Source organism: Syngnathoides biaculeatus, chromosome 9 (assembly GCF_019802595.1).
Source record: "Syngnathoides biaculeatus isolate LvHL_M chromosome 9, ASM1980259v1, whole genome shotgun sequence".
Lineage (NCBI taxonomy): Eukaryota > Metazoa > Chordata > Actinopteri > Syngnathiformes > Syngnathidae > Syngnathoides > Syngnathoides biaculeatus.
The window spans coordinates 8,546,947-8,566,118 of NC_084648.1; the positions used below are offsets into that span (position 1 = coordinate 8,546,947).

Genomic DNA, 19,172 nt, shown 5'->3' on the forward strand with positions numbered 1-19,172 from the left:
ATATCTTTTTTTTTAAACTTAAGATGGGGGAAAAATAATCCGCTGAAATTTTTCCTTGCCAAAATCTATAGTTGTAATAAAATATAATCAACTAAAACTTGTTTTTTTAATTGATGTAATTAGAAATACAAAAATAATAATACTGAATGAAACTAATTATGAAGAAATTAAATACAAATATTATTCTTACATTATTTAGAAATATTACATGAATTAAAATAAAATTGGCGATTTAAATTTCAGTGAAGGAAATAAAAATGTCATTGCAATAGATTTAAACTTTTTTCTTTTGACTTACAACCAGATAAGTACTAAATACAAAAATAATTCCTACAGCTTTTATCCTCATCTGTGCCCCTTGTCAAATAATATTAATTTCAGTTCAATTACAATACTATGATATGCGATAATATAAAAAAGTGAAAAATTAAGCATTTTTAACTTTGATGAAGCAGAACCCTTATGTCGACAAACTAACAACATGAATCAATTTGGTGTTTTTTTTAAATTAACTTTTAAAAAATAATCTAAGAAAATATATTATTATAAATATTATATTTAAGACTCTACATTAAATTACATTTTTAACAGCATTTACACAAGTATTTAATCACATTTCCCTTTGCCCATGCCCCACCCTTATACAAAGTTCCAAAGAAACTAAATCCATGTCTGCACAGCCCTGTCCTATAAGAATTAAAGTATTAATGTGATTATTGAACAGTTAATGTGACTTTTGATTGTGTTGTCTTTTTGTCAGACGGTGGTGAAGCCGGCGCGGAAGGCTGAGGAGGTAAGGAGGAAGAGGACGAGGAGGAGGATGGTCACATGTTTGAAATTGTGTGTGTGCATGCGTGTGTCTGTGTGTGCGCATGTAGGACCGCATCAACCGAGAAGTGGTGAACGTGACCACACTCCCCATCCCTGCTGAGTTGGCGGCGCTGCTTCAGGCAGCTTCAGGTGGGCACAGGACGGCGTTATAAATAAGCATGCACCATTTATGCATGGCGTTACCGAGTGTGTAAATGTGTGTGCGCAGGTGGTGCCGAGCTGCACTCGGACTGCCTGGTGCTGGTCCAAGCTCCCAAAGTTCAGGTTGAACCACAGTTGACCTTGCCCCTGGACATCAACAACTACCTCATGACTCATTATGTCCACGCCATATTTAGGGTGCGCAGATATGCGCACACACACACACACACATGCACGTGGAAGAAACAGCGTTTATAGGTTGTGTTTTTTGTTTTTTATTTTTAGGACCCATACTTTGGGATGCTGACAGCCCCTCTGGAAAACTCCTTGACCCGAATGGATCAGAACTTGAACCAAGGAGCCCTAAACATCTTTGTCCTGGTAACGAATGCAATTACAGTAAATGCAGTATGCACACACAGACAATAGCTAATCAAGACAGCGGCATACAAACAATATCAGTAGAGCTTAGTTGAGCTGGATGGGACAAAACACTGTCACCGCCATGCTGTCATAGATTGAGATTCATGTAGATGGCACACAGAACCTTTAAAAGCAACATTTTAATGTTGATCATTTTAACGTCTTAATTCATAGTCAACTTTAACTAACCAAATGATGCTACATAAAACTAGCTAACCTGAACATCTACCAGCCTATATAATAACTGACTTAACCAACAATACCATGATTTAACAAATCAAGTTTACAAACAGATAACTTAATAATATACCTAACTAACTAACAAACAAACCACAACACAAATCAAGCAATCATAAAACTAACCAACAAACTAACTAAAAATATCTCATCTACTTACGAATCAATCAAAAGAGTTAAAAAAGGTAAATGTAACAGTGCTAACTAACTGATCACTTACTTACCTAACTAACCAAGTAGCTAACTACCTTAAGTTACTAACTCACTCAATCACAAATACGTTTTCACGTAACCATGCCAACAACCGCCTCCCCTATAATTAATTAACCAACTTGTGTTAAAACTTACAATTTTTTTTTTATGCAATATGTCTGTGTCAGATTCTTCGCTTCATGGGTGACCCGGAGCTGAACGGGGTTCAGGAGAACCTCTTCGGGAATTACATCATCCAGAGAGGGCTTGCCAACGCCGAGCTCCGAGACGAGATCTTGGCTCAAGTGGCCAATCAGGTATAGACATTGTGCGCTTAACTTGGAAAATACAACATCATACAATATGGAGATCGTCTTGTAAGTCACGTTGTGTTCTTTGTACTCTTCCAGGTGTGGAGGAATCCCAACATGCTGAATTGTGAGCGTGGTTGGCTCTTCTTGTCCTCGTGTTTGTCTACCTTCCTGCCTTCCCCAAGGCTGGCCAAGTACCTGCTCAAGTATGTTCATCACAGCAACTACCAGAAAAACGTACGGTAGAGAAACCATTACCATAGCCTTAAAATAGCTTGCTTTGACATGCCAACAGTATATGGTTTCAGTAATTGTGCTAACAAAGTGACCAAAAATCAGCTGACTAGTTTTACCTAACTGCGATAGCTACCAACCAAGAAAATGCCAACCAATTATCCAGCTTATTATCCAGATATTGTTTGCAAAACCACAGTAACTCACCACCTATTGAGTTAGTTTGTTAGTTGGTCAATGATACTGGGTTCATTATTTCATTATAAAGTAATTACGTTACCGTATTTTACTGCCCTATAAGTCGCACCGTATTATAAGGTACACCTTCAATAAATGATCTATTTTTAAACTTTTTCATATATAAGGCGCACCGCACTATAAGGTGCATAGAATAGACGCTACAGTAGAGTTTGGGGTTATATTGTGCATCCTATTAGATGGAGTTGCACTAAAGGCTCAATATTGATCCATATATAAGGTGCACCAGATTATAAGGCACACCGATAGGTTTTGAGAAAACTAAAGGCTTTTACGTGTGTCTTATACTGCGGAAAATACGGTAAATAATACAACAAACTAGTTTAAATAACCATCCTAACAAAATCACTAAATAACTAGCTAACTAATTAACTAGTTTTACATACAGAAAATTTGATAACAGTTACTTCATAACTATGCCAAACCTACAACTCAGACATCTATCTATCTATCTATCTATCTATCTATCTATCTATCTATCTATCTATCTATCTATCTATCTATCTATCTATCTATCTATCTATCTATCTATCTATCTATCTATCTATCTATCTATCTATCTATCTATCTATCTATCTATCTATCAAACCAACTAACTCGTTTTTCCAAAAATCACATTACTAAAACCAAATACCAATTGTCAGATATATGATTACTGTACTAGTTTATAACAAGCTAATTAGTTCATAGCAAACCGACCAACCACATAACTAACCAATAGCTATAGTTTATGTAGTTCATGCTAACTCACCACCAAATTAACTGTCTAACATCTAAGTTGATAATCTTAACAGTAATTGTCTTAACTGATCACATAACTACTTCACTCACAAATGAATCGCCTAATTATCCGAATGTTAATGAACTAAGGTTTAATCTGATGTGTTATCGAGTTTTTTTTTAATGAATTCTGTATGCTTGGGTCCCATTCCCAGGTTTGTGTCAGACTATGGGCCCGATGGCTATGATTCTGTGTGTCAGCACACTCTACTGCAGGCCATGCGGCGTCGCAGCGGCGGCCCAGAGTACACGCGTACCTACCCGCCATGTCTGCTGGAGTGGACTGCCAACCGCAAGAGAGCACACACCCTACTCCAAGTGCACTTCTTTGATGGTGCCTGTACTTGCACACAAAACTACACAATTTAATATTGTAGTGGAAACCTTCATAACACACACAAAAGAAACACATCTACAGTATATAAACAGAACCCTAACACGGAAATGAGTTGAAACCCAAAGCCAATGCCACAAATCAAGCAAAGTAGTTAGTTAGTTAGTTAGTTAGTTAGTTAGTTGTTAGTTAGTTAGTTAGTTAGTTAGTTATTAGTTAGTTAGTTAGTTAGTTAGTTAGTTAGTTAGTTAGTTAGTTAGTTAATAAGGATAATTGCATTACATTAGTTATTCTAGACAGGACGATTAGCACGTTTGCTTCACGGTTCTGAGGACCCGGGCTCAAATCCGGCATTGCCTGTGTGGAGTTTGCATGTTCTCCCTGAACCTGCATGGATTTCGTTCCATATCCCAAAAACATGCTTGGTAGATTAATTCAGGACTCTAAATTGTCTGTAGGTGTGAATGTGAGTGAGAATGGTTGTTTGTTTATATGTGCCCTGCAATTAGCTCGTGACCATTTCAGGGTCTGCGATAACTTCCTTCCAAAGATAGCTGGAATAGATTCCACCATGCCTACGACCCTAGTGAGGATAAGCAGTACGGAAAATGAATGAATGAGTCTTCTTCTTCTTTTGCTTTCAGCTTGTCCCGTTTGGGGTCGCTACAGCGTGTCATCTTTGATGAACGCATATTTGTTTGGCACAGTTTTTATGGCAGATGCAACCCCTCTGCATTTAGCCAGGGATCGAAGGTTGCAACACTTGGTATTCCCAGGCAGTCTCCCTTCCAAGTACTAACGAGGGCCAAACCCGCTTATCTTCCGAGATCTGACGAGATCGGGCATTCTCAGGGTAGCATGGGCGTAAGCAAAATGGATGAGTGAGTAAATGTTCTAATTGTGTGTCCCTCTAGGTGTGTCTGTACTGTGTCCTGTGCACTCTTGGAGTACAGGGGAGAACATGGCCAAAGACATCTTGCATCACAGGTAAGTGATGAAATTTTATGTGGTTAGATGGGAAATTAACATTAATTAGTCAGGAGTAATATTTTATGCAAGTGAACCTACTGTGCGTGCCATCAGGGGTGTGACGGAGGGCCATCGAGGCTGGTCAGTGCTGCTCAAGGAGTCGGCACAGTGGGTGGAGCTTGAGGGCTCGGACTACGTCCTCGACCTTATGTCAGATCTGGAGCTGCCTGCCCAATTCCCCAAGAACAGCAGCTACTTCATCATCTCTGCACAGGACCCGGGACGCATACGAGCCAATGCCAGCATGTAAAAGACACACATATACAATACATACGAACAGTATAAACACATGCATTAAACCAATTAGGTTAGTTGGTTAGTCAGCCTTGTGTAGTTTTTTTTTCTTTTATTTTATTTTGTTAAGCCTTATGTACTCTCACATCCTCCCGTGTCACTCAGTCCATGTCTTTTAGTTTGTTTTCTGATTACTTTGTTTTCCACGTCGACCTTTTGTCACGGTGGTTTTTATTGTTTGCATCCTCATGCTGTTCCCCATCTTTAGTTCAATTATTCAGTTTAATCTGATCAGTTTGTGGTGTTTGCTTTGACGTTCAACTCATTTGTGTGTTTACGCAGTCGTGGCAAAGACTGTATATAAAGTAGATGTGGTTCTTTTTTGTGTGTTTTACAAATGTACGATACTAGTAAATTGTGTAGTTTTGTGGGCAAGTACCATCAAAGCAGTTCTTGTCGAGTAGAGTGTGTGCTCTTTTGCGTTTAGCGGTCCACTCCAGCAGACATGGCAGCTCGGTGTGTTCAAGCCCGTCGCTGCGCCACTGCATAGCCTGCAGTAGAGCGTGCTGGCACATGGAGTCATAACCCTCGGGCCCCTAGTCTGACAAACCTGCGAACGGGACCCAACCATCCACAGCTCATTACAAAAAAAAAATAAAATCAACATAGAAACACAACACATTAAGTTAAGCAGGCTGTTCATTACTTAGTTAATTCTTTAGTTAGGTGGTCAGTTACGACAATTACTTTTAAAACTATTAACTTGGTTAGTTTGGTGGTATGTTAACATGAATACATAAATTATAGTTATTGGTTAGCTGTATGGTTGGTTGATTAGTTTGCTATGAACTAATTAGTTTCTTATATCTGACAATAAGTGTTGAGTTGATTCGATCGTTGGTTGGCTGGTCGGGTGGTTAATTTTTAGTTAGATTAGCACCAACAGACACAAGCTCGTTGGTCGGTTGTATGGCACATTATTTACTGTAAGATGTCAAATGATCTTTTCTGTCAAATTGTATACAAAAACTGCTGAATTTCAGGTCTACTTTTTGTTGTTTTATCTGAATTGAAAAAAAGCCTCTATCCTGACTCATTTGTTTGTGTAGAAGTCTGCTGGGTGGCGGCTTTGATGCCAATGACGACCTCTTATCGTCGACCATCATTACCCACGATCTCTTCGGTATCCAGGGTGAGTGTTGAAAAACCTACACACTCATACACAGGTGTTTGATGCAAGCAGATATCATCTTCTCAGACCTGGAGCCTCATCGAGGGATGGATCACTATTTGGACAGCCTATTTGACCCTGTACTGTCTGACGGGAGCACGGTAAGTTATACACACAGAACCTCAGGAATCTTTCAGTGTCTTCAGCTTTGGCGTCTCTTTGAGAATTTAGTTTTTAAGGCATATAAGTGTCTTTGAGAGGTGAGTTTTGAACATAATTAAATATCTTTGAGTGTTTTGGACTGTAGAGCTTTTAATGTCATCTTAAAATGTTTTTTTTACACATTTTTAAAACACTTAAAACTCAAAGATGCTTTGTCATCTTGAAAAATCACTACTCAGGCTCAATGAAGTTGCTTTAAATAGTGCCATTAAATATACTAAAAGGTCCCATGCCATAATTTTTTTGCTATAATCTTCGATGTCCCTTTTCCAGTTTTGCAAGATCATTTGAGTTGAAAATGCCCAGAATGTCCCTTTTCAAGCTATTGTTGTTGTCTTGTTGTCTTTTCTGCTTGAAGTTTGAGATGGCCAGATTGCTCATTAAAAGTTGATAAGTAAATGAGCTTTTCTCTGACTAGATCACTGATATTCTTATTTTTTCTTGCAGTCATTATGAACCACAATTCACCAAGCGTTCATTAAATTGTTGGCCAACTAAATGGGAACGTGAAATGAGAAAGTAGGTGAAAATAAAAAGAGGGGGATATTTTTAGGTTAGTCTCGTTTTCTGTTCCCATTCACTTAAATATAACATTAATTGTCCACGTGCATTATGGTGACAACGCAGGTTTCGCTATTTCTTTCACAGTTACATCATAAATTGTAGCTTAGTATTAACTATATGTAAACGCAACATATTGTCATACTTTACAGACTGTATTTGTATGGCTTGGTGGCAGCTGAGTCCTGGCTGATTAAAACTCAGGAATATTGTGTTGCTGTTTGGATGAGTTCAGTTGGTTGGTGCTTGAATAATTTTCAATGCCAGAAACATGCAAGTTTGATCCGGTCACTTTGTGAGCTTAATGCCATTTTTTGTATTTTGCATTCAATTGACAAACTGCACACAGTATGTCAAATTTATGCCACGTACAGTTTCATTTAGACCTTGTTATAGATAAAATGGTAGAAAATAAAATTTCATTTTGATTGAAAGGCACCTTTAAATAATACTCAACATTTTGAAAACACAATAATCAAAGACACAAAGATGCTTAATTGGCTTCAAAATTCAGCAATCAAAGACACTCAGACGGTAAGGACACTTACCTTCAAAAATCCAACCCGTAACTAAACTGTGGCCTCCGTCATTCACTCACTACTGCATGTAGCTGGCAGGAATTCCCATGTATCAGATGTGTTGAACAGAACTCTGTTGGCTTGATTACGTTCCCTAGTTACAGTAACGGGCACTAGCACCAGATGGCCACAGTGATTTCACTGGCTCTGGCAGTGGTAGCAGTGGATCTGCTTACCAGGCGAGAACTGACACTCTCCTGATCAAAGAGAAATTCCGGTGGTTTAGATTAACAATGTATCCAATAGGTCATGTGATATGTACTTTATCTTGAAAATGTGATGTTAATCCTCTCTCATTTAATCGTGTTTTGAGAAGATTTTTATGATTTTACAATCACGAATTTTCAGGGACGCCGCCATTTTGGCGAGTCACATGACCTACGTGCGCAGATGTGACGTATTACGTGCTGCACCAAAGGCTCGATTACGATGTGACACAATTATGGCCAGCTCTGATTTTTCGGATTTATCCTCATTTGATGAAGAAATAGCAGTATCGGTTGATCGGGAAGACGGGGGAATACTTCCATACAGATTTCAACCTGTGGCTGTAAATAATGTAGAATTTTCGGATGGTTCTTCGGAAAGGGTATGACGCGGAGTCTGACGAGCCGCCGACGCTCGCGAGCGGCCCGGCCGCCAGAGGATGGATGAATGGTTTGTCCCACATGTCGGCCGACTCGCTTTCTTCATCAGATGAGGATAAATCCGACAAATCAGCGCTGTCCATGATTGTGTAGGAATGTAACCGAGCCTTTGTTTACAGACTTAATGTCCCCCGTGTCGGCCGAGTAGTCAGACTCCGCATCATTCCTCTCTGAAGAACCATCCGAAAATTCTACATTATTTACAGCCACAGGTTCAAATCTGTATGCAAGTATTGGCCCGTCTTCCCGATCAACCGATATTACTATTTCTTCATCAGATGAGGATATAGCCGAGAAATCAGCGCTGGGCATAATTGTTTCCCAACATAAGCAAGCCTTTGGTGCCGCGCCTATTTCATCATATCCATGCATTTAAGTCATGTGACTTGCCAAAATGGCGGCGCATATGAAAATTCGTAATTGCTGATAAAATTCTTTTCAAAAAACCATTAAATGATAGAGTATGTATTGGATATATTGGATATATTGTTAATCCAAACCACAAAAATTTGATTGATTGATTGATTGATTGATTGATTGATTGATTGATTGATTGATTGATTGATTGATGATTGATTGATTGATGATTGATTGATTGATTGATTGATTGATTGATTTTTATCACTATTGCTATGTGATAACTTGTATAGTGGCTGGAAGATGATTTTGATGTTTGTTTTGGGTTGGTTAGAATGATTACATAAACATTTGTATGTGTGCTGATTGGTTCATTTGTGAATCAGTCAGGTGTTTTGTTTGTTAGTTACCATGATTGGTTGGTTGGTGAGTTAGTCATTTAGGTAGCAAGGTGATGTACAAACTAGTTGCTTGGCTGTTAAGGTAGTTCATTAGTTGGTTAGTTAGGCAGTTTTAAATATGTTGTTCTTGAAGCAACATGATGTACCTAAGTGTCCACAGAAGCGTTTTCACTATCCACAAAGTCCACAAGGCCACTATAAATTCCCACCAGTGCATTCCTACATACAGCACTTCCATTTTAGTGTCTTTCATTATTTATGCCCCCAGTGCTTTCCAAAGCTTTCCCTCAAGTATATCCGACCATGTTTTATTCACCGCACTGTGTTCAGAGACCAGGGCAATACATTCATAGGATTTGGCCTCCAGTGAGGGCCCTCACCCGGAACCACTTCTGTGCCCATCTACTGTACTTCACAACCATACTGCTCTTGATTTTAAATTATTCCTGACCAATGCTGTTCAAACCATGTTCAATTTCAGTGATCTATTAGCTTTTTTGGCCCATTCTTTCTCATAAAACAAGAATATAAGTGTTTTTCAAATAGACCTGAGGTTTGGTTACCCATATAATCACCAACTTACTCATACATCTATCTATCCATCCATTTTCTTAGCTGCTTATCCTCACGAGGCTCGCGGGGAGTGCTGGAGCCTGTCCCAGCTTTCCATGGGCAGGAGGCGGGGTAACCCCTGAACTGGTTGCCAGCCAATCACAGCTTACTAATACTAATACACTACCTACTCAACTGAATATCCATTCATTTGTCTGGCCTACTAATCTCTTTTACTGGTATTGCTATGCTGCATTTGCCTCCAAATTATTGCAACGGCAAGGTCAGTTCATTTGCTTTTGTGTAAAACTGAAGACGTGGGTTTCTGATCAAATTGTGAATATGAGACAAAAGTTTAAAATGGCAGTTTTTGTTTAATAGTATTATTATGTTTCCTTTGTTAACTCAGAACTTTTCAGGAGACCAAAAGTAGTGGAACAGACGTGATTAAACAAACAATCAGATATTATTAAACAATTAATTATTGGCATAACCTTACTTGCAATAACTTCATCAAGCCTGCGAACTTCACCAGACTGTTGTATTCTTCATATGAAATGCATTTCCAGGCATATCAGCCTCTATAATTTCTTATTTGTTTCTATGGATTTCTCTCTTCAGTCTTCTCATCGGGAGGTAAAATTTGTGTTCTATTGGGTTAAGGTCCAATGATTGACATGGTCAGTTTTTGACGTTCCACGTTTTACCCCTGATGGAGTGCTTTGATGGGTTGACAGTGTGGTCTGGGCCATTGTCTTGTTGCATAGCAAAGCTTCTCCCAATTTGTTTGGATCCTTTTGTGAGCGTGTGCGTGTGCGTGCGTGTGCGTGTGTGTGTGTGTGTGTGTGTGTGTGTGTGTGTGTGTGTGTGTGTGTGTGGTGTGTGTGTGTGTGTGTGTGTGTGTGTATTACCAGACAAAATGCTTTTGTAAGATTCAAAATTCATTCTGCTGCAACCTTCATGACTTACATCATCAATAAAGATTAGTGAGCCTGTTCCAAGACAACGCCATAACATTACCGCCACCATGCTTCAGTGATGAGACCGACTGGTTCGCACATCCACCTCAGAGTTCTGAGGTTCCAGGTTCAAATCCGGCCTTGCCTTTGTGGCGTTTGCATGTTCCCCCCATGTGTGCGTGGGTTTTCTCCGCACACTCCGGTTTCCTCCCACATCCAAAAAACATGCATGGTAGGTTAATTGACGATAAAATTGCCTGTTGGTGTGAATGTGAGTGTGAATGGTTCTTTGTTTATACATGCTCTGTGATTGGCTGACGACCAGTTCAGGTTGTACCCACAGTCTCGCCCGAAGATAGCTGGGACAGGCTCCTGTGCCCCTGTGACCCTTCTGAAAAGAAGTGATACAGAAAATGAATGAATCAATAAATAATGTTTTCATTTATTTGTACATGTTTCAAATCTTACATTTACTGTATCTGTATTAATGTTTTAGTTTTATTTGTATTTTTCTTTTCATTTTTCTGTATTTGTTTTCTACATAGAACTCCATTTTTATTTTTCTAACCAATGTTGTCACGTTGTTATTTATTTGTTACATGTTATGTTATTCACATTTTTTAAAATATATTTTTCCTCACTCGGGACTAACAAGATAGCTACACTGACTCTTTTTCTGTTTTTGTTTTTAGAATTAGTGTTTGGAGGGTTTTTTGGTTGTTTTAATTCTTTATTTTTTTTCACTTAACAGCGACAACATAACTGAGTATCAACAATGTTTGTGTACCCTGACAGGAAGTGGATCCGGCTGTGCTGCTCTCCAGCAGGTTGAAGGGTCGTGGAGGGGTCGGATGGCAAGACCAAAGACCTTCGGGTGGCCCCCCGCCTCCACCTGGCGGTCAGACCACCTCAAAAAGCACTACACCCATAAAGTGGAAATTGTGTGTGATACAAATGTTTGTGCGTCCTGCAGCTGTGCGAGTCCTGCCCGTGGGAGATGTGATGTCACTTCCTGTGGCCACCGTGGCCCCCGTAACAGATGCCCCGGCGATCTCACAGACCTCTCCCATCAGGAGCCCTCCCACAAGCACCGTACTCCAGCATCCTCCAAGTCCATACGCCACCGACATTCCCCCGAGTCCCTACCCCAATATCCCACCCAGCCCCTATGCCAACTTCATACCGTCTCCCTATGCCGGCGTGGGCCTGGCATCTGGTCGCTACCCTGTGACGTCAGAGCCAGAGCTGGAGCCTCAAACGGGTGACACCGAAAACAACAGAAGTGGATATACTTCGCCACCACAGGCTAATGTACAGGTTGCTGCATCGAGACACTGAAAGACAGTCGTCTTGAAAACATAACACTCGAAGATGCTCAAATGCTCTTTCTTCCTTAAAAAGTCAACACTCAATGACACTTTGTGACCTGAAAAAATGTAACACTGAGATGCCTAATTGCTTTAAGACGTCAGGAATCAAAAATTGTCAAAGATGTTTTATCACCGTAAAAAGTCAACAATCAAAATCACAGCCTTAGACCACTTTTCACTCAAAGATACGCTGGTGCTGAGTTGCTGTAAAAAGTCAACACTCAGATACTTCGTCAACTTTAAAACATAACACTCAGAGTTAGCGTTCAAAGACACTTAGTTGTCATGACAATGTAACACTCCAAGACAATCAGATACTTCATTACTTTAAAAAGTCAATGCTCGAAAGGGCTTAGTAGAAAAAAATACCTCAAGATTTAAAGATACTCAGACATTTTGCCACCTTAAACACACTTAAAAGCATTGAAAGATGTTTCATCACCTGATTCTCAAAGATGCTTACTAACCTCAAAAACAACACTCGAACTTGCTGAGCGGTATAAAAAAAAACCTGACCACTTAAATCACAGATGCTTAGTTACTTATAAAACTTCCCACTCAAAGACTCTCAGGCACTTAGTCTCCTTAAAAACTCCTTTATTAAAAGCACTTGAAAAAAGTCCTCTTCAAAAGTCAACACTCAAAGATGCTTAGTCACCTTAAAAACCCACCAGAGTTCCCTGCTTTAAAATACCAACACTCAAATATATTTCGACTTCTTTTAGACATCACTCAAACACTTGTTAAGTGTTCTGCTCTCCCTCAAAAATCCATTATTTATGTTTTTTATATTTTATAAATCCATTGCATCCATCCATCCATCATTTTCTGTACGGCTTATCCTCACCATTACAGGTTTGCATTACGTTCATTCTGATACTAATTGGCACATTTACTTTTTCATTGTACTATTTTTTCAATATACGTCAAACTAAAACATTTTTTTCTGATAGTTTTAATTATGTAATGGTTGCAATAATGTGTCATTGAAATGTTATGCTCCTCAGGCTATGTCTCGTGATAGTAAAAATGATAGCGGTCCTCGGAGGAGAGCTCCTGGAATTCCCATCAACAAGGACAAACCCGCCAAAAAGTTTGGTAAGACAAGTTGACGCCTGAAGTCTGTTCTGTTCTGTAACTTGAAATAACTTGTGCGCACCCGTGTGTGTAGCCCCAGTGGCAATGGCTCCTTCTCCCCCTGATGGTGAAGTTGTGAAGTGCTCGCCTCAGACTTCTGAGCAGATTGTGCCCAGTCATGATATTCAAGGTAAAACTTTTTTAAGCAAGGAAGATTTATACATTGACATACTTGTCATTTTTTAATAATAGTTAATTTAAAAAAAGTATAGCGATAATAATAAATCCACCAGCAGGACAATGGGCAAGTGGTGAGCGCCTCCGTCTCACAGTTCTGAGCCCCTGATTAGAAATCGTTTCCTCCCACATCCCCAAAACATACATGGTGAGTTAACTGAAGACTCTAAATTGCTCGGAGGTGTGAATATCCGTACAGATGATTGTTTGTTTATATGTAACCTACAATTGGCTGCCAACCAGATCAGGGTATAGCCTGCCTTTCAACCCTAATGAGGATCAGCAGTATAGAAAATGGATGGATGGATTAAATCCACTGTGTTGTGACGATTGTTTTTTTTTTTTTTAAAGAAATTATTCGGCGGTACAACTCCCCACCTCCCTTGATGGAGCCGCTGCCACCTGAAAAAAGGTGACAACATTATAATTTCATCATCATTATCACTTTTTTATTGTTGTCATCATTATTATAGCGTAACAATAACAATTCATTTAGGAGACCAGAGGGTAAATTTAAGAAGAAGCAAACGCCTCGTGATGAAGCTTTGCAGATCTTAAAACCGCAGATGGACAACCCTCCTGCTCCACAGGTGCACATACACACACTCACACACACGCGGGTACTGATACACACTCAAAATTCAACACTCAAAACACTTACCGTTAGTTTAGCCATAAAAAAAATGTTAGTCGCCTTGAAAACATAACACTCAAAGTCACTCAAAGATGCTTAGTTTCCTTCAAAACTCAACATGTGAAGACACTCCAACACACTAATGTCCTTTCCAAAACAAGATGATTACACGCCTTGAGAATTCAACACTAAAAAGTAGACACTCAAAGACACTTAGTCTCCTTGAAAACTCAACAAAGAATGACACTTAGTGTTGCGGGTGTGCTTAGCACTGCAGATGAGGACCCAAAAGCGAACAGGAGACATAATGGTCAGAGTGGATGGTTCATTTAGTATAACAGAGGAGGTTACTTGTACAGCAGTTGGAGAGGTTGCTGGGGTGAGTCGAGAAAGCTTATCACAAGGGCTGAGGGTATTTTTTGGGTTGTTTGAGGAGACGAGAAACTTGGAACGAGGTTGAGCCTGGCCGGGCGAGAGACATGGCGATGAGACATTTGCAAAGCATTGGTGGAATAAGAGAAAGCGAGGAATAAATAAACAGCAATTCTGAGAAATTAGGTTAAAGCCACAGGCGTGGAGTCCAAAGTACCACTGGTGGAAGCCAAAATCGTCTGGCGTCTGTTTGCCATTCCGGCAGGCTTATTTAAACCCTGTTGAGTAAGGTTTGGTGGCAGGTGGCAGGTGCAAGAATAAATGTTGCTCCAGAAGTTGTCTAGCCCAGCCTGAAACAATAAAGCAAACTACAGTACTGTGGTACAAGAAATGAGCCCACTGAAATAAAATGAGGCTGTGAACCACCACACTTAGGGCTTTATTTTGGTGACTAGCGCAAATACAGTGTTACTCTGCCAGGAGGCGGGCTAGACCCAGTTTTGGCAATTTCACGGATCGGCATACCCCCGATGCATTTAAAGCTGGGACGTCAGCACTGATCTGGGATTGTTCACAGCTGACTTCAATCCTAGCCAAACTAAAACGGGTTCTTCATCCCCTTTAGACCCAGTGTTACAAGTCTTGATATGTGGGGGGAAAAAATTTGCAATCCATACATGACTGGAGCATTGAACGTTCCCAGTGTACCCTTATGAAATACAAAATAAGATGGGGGAAAAAAAAATAGCTTCCCCCTTAAATATATCAGCAGAATCCCTTTGATATCAAACCGGGCTGACGATGATTCATTCCCCCCTTCACATTAAAAATACAACTTTGAAACTCTGCACGGACGTATTTTGACAAAGATAAAACACACTTTAAAACTGTCTGTTAAAGATGATTAGTCATATTAGAAGCTCAACACTCAAAGACGCTCAAAGGTGCTGAAGTTTAGGAATAAGTAAACCACTGCCACCTGAAAGCATGTTAATGTACGTTTAGTCCAAGCATCCCTTGGTCTCTCCCCCCTCTGCATCTGCCCTTAAGGAGAGCACCTTCCAGCCTTACAAGAGCGCAAAGAGAAGAGCTCCACATCGTCCGGTGCCAGTCCCTCCACCAGGTTCTTGAAGCCCCCCCAACCTCACTCTACACTTTCAAAATACAAGATCTTAACTTATATGCATGTTTGACGTAGTTTCTCGAGAGCTTCCAGTGGAAACGGAGATCATCCAGACCACGCTGCACCAGAGGACCAACCAGGAACACTACACCTACACAAACGTCCCCTGGAAACTCTACCTTAGGAAAGAGGTGCATGCACGTGCACAATTAAGTCTTCATTTCTTTTGGTAGTCTTTGATATAAGCATTGATTCAATTTCTGTATTCCGATAGAGGCAAAATATCGTGATGACACCACATGGAGTGTTGTGATTCTTTGTTTTGCAGGTCTTCTATCCCAAAGACAGCTTCAATAATCCGCTGGTGTTGGACCTCATTTTCAAACAGGTGACACAAAACATAACACTCAAAGAGGCTTAACCGTCTTAATAACGCCACACTCAAAGAGTGAAAGATACTTAGTCACTTTAACAACTCAACACTCCAAGACGCAAAGTTACCTTAAAAACTTGAAACTCAAAGACTGCTCCTACATTTCGATTAAAGCATTAAAAAGAAGCCAAAGAAAAAGCAAAACAACTGTGCACATTTCATCTGCTCGCTACTGTGACGGTAAATATACTCTTGATTTTTGACTAAGCACATCAAATAATCTCCAAATATTGGTTTATACGCTTCTTTCGCCTCTCCTTTTATTCCCCCGGTGTGTCGTCACTGCTTTATGGCCGCCGACGTGGCAGATGAAAGGCGGCGTGCTTAATTTGTGCGCTCCTCCGCAGATCGTCAACGACACCCTGTCAGAGGCGTGCGTCCGCATCCGCCAGGATGAAAGGCAGCGGATGAAAGCTCTCTTTGGTAGTCCCTCTCTTCTTCCCACGCACAATTTTACACACGCTTACTAAAATGACACACTTGTGACACTTTCACTACATGTGTGTGTGTGTGTGTGTGTGTGTGTGTGTGTGTGTGTGTGTGTGTGTGTGTGTGTGTGTGTGTGTGTGTGTGTGTGTGTGACTCACAGATGAACACAGGGTGCAGCAGAACACGGATCCGGTTGAAGAACATGTGAAGAAAACCATCGTCACGGCCGCCAGGAACACCTGGGAAATCTACTTCTCCCGACTCTTCCCAGCATCAGTGAGAATCCCTTTAAGTCAGAAAAATATTGTAATTATATATATATATATATATATATATATATATATATATATATATATATTATATATATATATATATATATATATATATATATATATATATCCATCCATCCATTTTCTTAGCCGCTTTTCCTCACGAGGGTCGCAGCTGTCAACGGGCAGCCAATAACAGGGCACATATTTAGATACAAACAGACACACTCACAATCACACCCAGGGGCAATTTAGAGTGTCTAATTAATGTTGCATATTTTTGGGATGTGGGAGGAAACCAGAGCGCCCAGAGAAAACCCACGCAGTCACAGGGAGAACATGCAAACTCCACACAGGCGAGTGCAGGATCAAACCCGGACCTCAGAACTGTGAGGCCAACACTTTCCAGCTGAATATCAATTACAAATTAAAATATTTCCTGCTATAGAAGAGTTTGAGGATTGATTATAAATAGCAGTTGCTTGACTGCTGCATTGAAATTTGACGATGGACTGACTGGAATCCAGCAACTGGCAGTTGCAGTATATGAATGTATTTGTGTCTGTCTGGTATTTAAAAAAAATACTTTTTTTTTTGCCAGTTGAAATGTTGTTTCAAAATCAAGGCTGCTCTGGCATTGAATAGAAATTTAGGCTGTACTGAATATATACAGTTTTTCAAAATGTGAGGGCCAGATATAATTTAAAAATTACTACAGTTCTAGCTTTATAATGGTTTAGTTTGCATATAAATTGTGGCTACTTGAATTCTGAATAAAAACTAGAAACTGTACTGAATAGATATACACCTAGGTATGTAGGCCAAAAATTACTTCATGATCACTAGTATTCTCGACATAGAATGCTTTAGAGGTTGGTTGAAAATAGTGGCTGCTCGAGCGCTGAATACAAACTAGACACTGTACTGAAAAGGCATTTTTCAAAGTGTGACAGCAAGATATCATGTAATGTTTGCTGAATAAGTGCATGCGTTAAGTGCGGCTATCAGACATCATTTCAAATTTTCAAGGATTTTTGCGATAGAACAATTTAATAGTTGTTTGAAAATCACAGGTGCTCCAATGCCAAATGTAAAGTGGACGCTGTACTGATTGGAGGAAAGCTAATTCTGATTTAAACACTCACTCACTCCGATTGTGTGCCGCAAAGGAAAAATGGATAGTCGTGCGCTCGTTGATGATGAAATTCCCTAATTTGTTGTATGCATGTGTCCGGTGTGTTTGTGTGTGTGTGTGGTGTGTGTGTGTGTGGTGTGTGTGTGTGTGTGTGTGTGTGTTGTGTGTGTGTGTGTGTGTGTGTGTGCGCAGGGTAGCGTGGGAACAGGAGTGCACGTGTTGTCAGTTTCACAAAGTGGTATCAAGCTGTTAAAGACGGTGAAAAGCAACGCCAGAGCTCCAGACTACTTCACAGTCCTGAGAGCATACACGTATGGATCCCACTTGTTATACCGAAATGTGATTTTTTTTTTATTTCAACTCAAGATCAAATAATTAACCCTAATTTGTTTTTAATAGCGATACCCAAAAGGCATTTTCCTCAATGCATTTTTTTTGTTATAACCAGTCTTTGACTCCCCCTCCTGACACCAAAATTTGATTCCCCATATTTTTAATTTAAAAAAACAAACAAACATTTTATTATAATTACCTCTCTTAAGACTGATGGGATTGGAGGATGCTCATTCTCTGCCCCTCAGCGACAGTTGTATGACTTGTGGAATCCCACTTCTGATGCTAAGTTTTGATTCCCACTTTTTTTTTTTTTTTTTACCCGAAACACAATCAATTTAATTCACCTTTTTTTAAGGTTAATCAAGGTTGAAGATTGCACAATTTCTCTCATTGATTGACGAATCACTCACGGGATGCCTCTTCTGACACCAAATTGTTGCTCACAAGCGTGACTGTCTCAGTTACACAGACATCCTGTTTGTGACCATCCCCTCTGAGAACATGTTGGAATTCAACCTGAGCAACGAGAAGCTGATCCTGTTCTCCGCCAAGGCGCCACAAGTGAAGCACCTGGTGGACACCTTTATCGGCGAGATCAAGAAGGATTCTGTGTACGTGATCGCGGAGCGCAACTTTGTCGCCGACCAGCGTGCCATGCTCAACTTCCACAAGGGTGATGTCATCAGACTACAGGTGAAGGACTGCCTGGACAAAGGTAACTTGAAAAAAAATCCATATATACATATGGGTTATTTTCATATAATAAGATGGTCAAGGCACTTGTAAAAAATATATATATAATTTAGCTTTTTTTATGCCACCTTGGTTTTACTGCATACAGGTAAATGCCATCAGCCATTGCTTTAAGTCCTTAAAAAAATAATAAATTGTAGCCGTTTACCATAAAGCCAATCCTTGCCGACAGACCAAATTGTAGTGACCAATTATAATACACGTCACTTCTTCTTCACGGTAAAGACATAAACACTTAATAAAAATAGTGAGAGTTACGCAATATTTTGTTGCCCTTCAAACTCTGCAGATCTGATTGCAAAAATAATTTTAATTACTCATTTAACCGATCACAGTTTTGTCTTCATGTCTCTACAGTAAAGACATTCAGCAGTTCTGACACATTCACAAATTCATACATTTTCATTCATATCTGAGAAAAATATGTATTTTTGCTGTCTGCTATTGTGTGTCTACAAAATAGCTGCTTAAATCCTGGGATTGCAGCTCACAAATCCCTCTGGTGTATTGCAACAAAATAATGAAGCTTTCTTTGTGGCAATAACAGTAAGG

General features: G+C 39.8%; 1 protein-coding gene across 1 annotated transcript in view; it reads left to right on the forward strand.

The window, feature by feature from the left end:
- myo15ab (myosin XVAb) overlaps positions 1-19,172 on the forward strand; it is a 54,586-nt gene that overhangs the window by 23,494 nt on the left and 11,920 nt on the right. The window contains exons 32-55 of the mRNA XM_061829374.1: positions 761-793; positions 879-960; positions 1,040-1,170; positions 1,258-1,353; positions 2,013-2,141; positions 2,235-2,341; positions 3,563-3,741; positions 4,656-4,728; positions 4,825-5,016; positions 6,114-6,202; positions 6,245-6,336; positions 11,248-11,350; positions 11,426-11,713; positions 12,798-12,920; positions 12,994-13,089; positions 13,488-13,548; positions 13,633-13,726; positions 15,193-15,265; positions 15,341-15,456; positions 15,594-15,653; positions 16,046-16,121; positions 16,288-16,403; positions 17,724-17,842; positions 18,329-18,582. Of these exons, the coding sequence (XP_061685358.1) occupies positions 761-793; positions 879-960; positions 1,040-1,170; positions 1,258-1,353; positions 2,013-2,141; positions 2,235-2,341; positions 3,563-3,741; positions 4,656-4,728; positions 4,825-5,016; positions 6,114-6,202; positions 6,245-6,336; positions 11,248-11,350; positions 11,426-11,713; positions 12,798-12,920; positions 12,994-13,089; positions 13,488-13,548; positions 13,633-13,726; positions 15,193-15,265; positions 15,341-15,456; positions 15,594-15,653; positions 16,046-16,121; positions 16,288-16,403; positions 17,724-17,842; positions 18,329-18,582 (2,782 nt within the window). The remainder of the gene's footprint in view (positions 1-760; positions 794-878; positions 961-1,039; positions 1,171-1,257; positions 1,354-2,012; positions 2,142-2,234; positions 2,342-3,562; positions 3,742-4,655; positions 4,729-4,824; positions 5,017-6,113; positions 6,203-6,244; positions 6,337-11,247; positions 11,351-11,425; positions 11,714-12,797; positions 12,921-12,993; positions 13,090-13,487; positions 13,549-13,632; positions 13,727-15,192; positions 15,266-15,340; positions 15,457-15,593; positions 15,654-16,045; positions 16,122-16,287; positions 16,404-17,723; positions 17,843-18,328; positions 18,583-19,172) is intronic.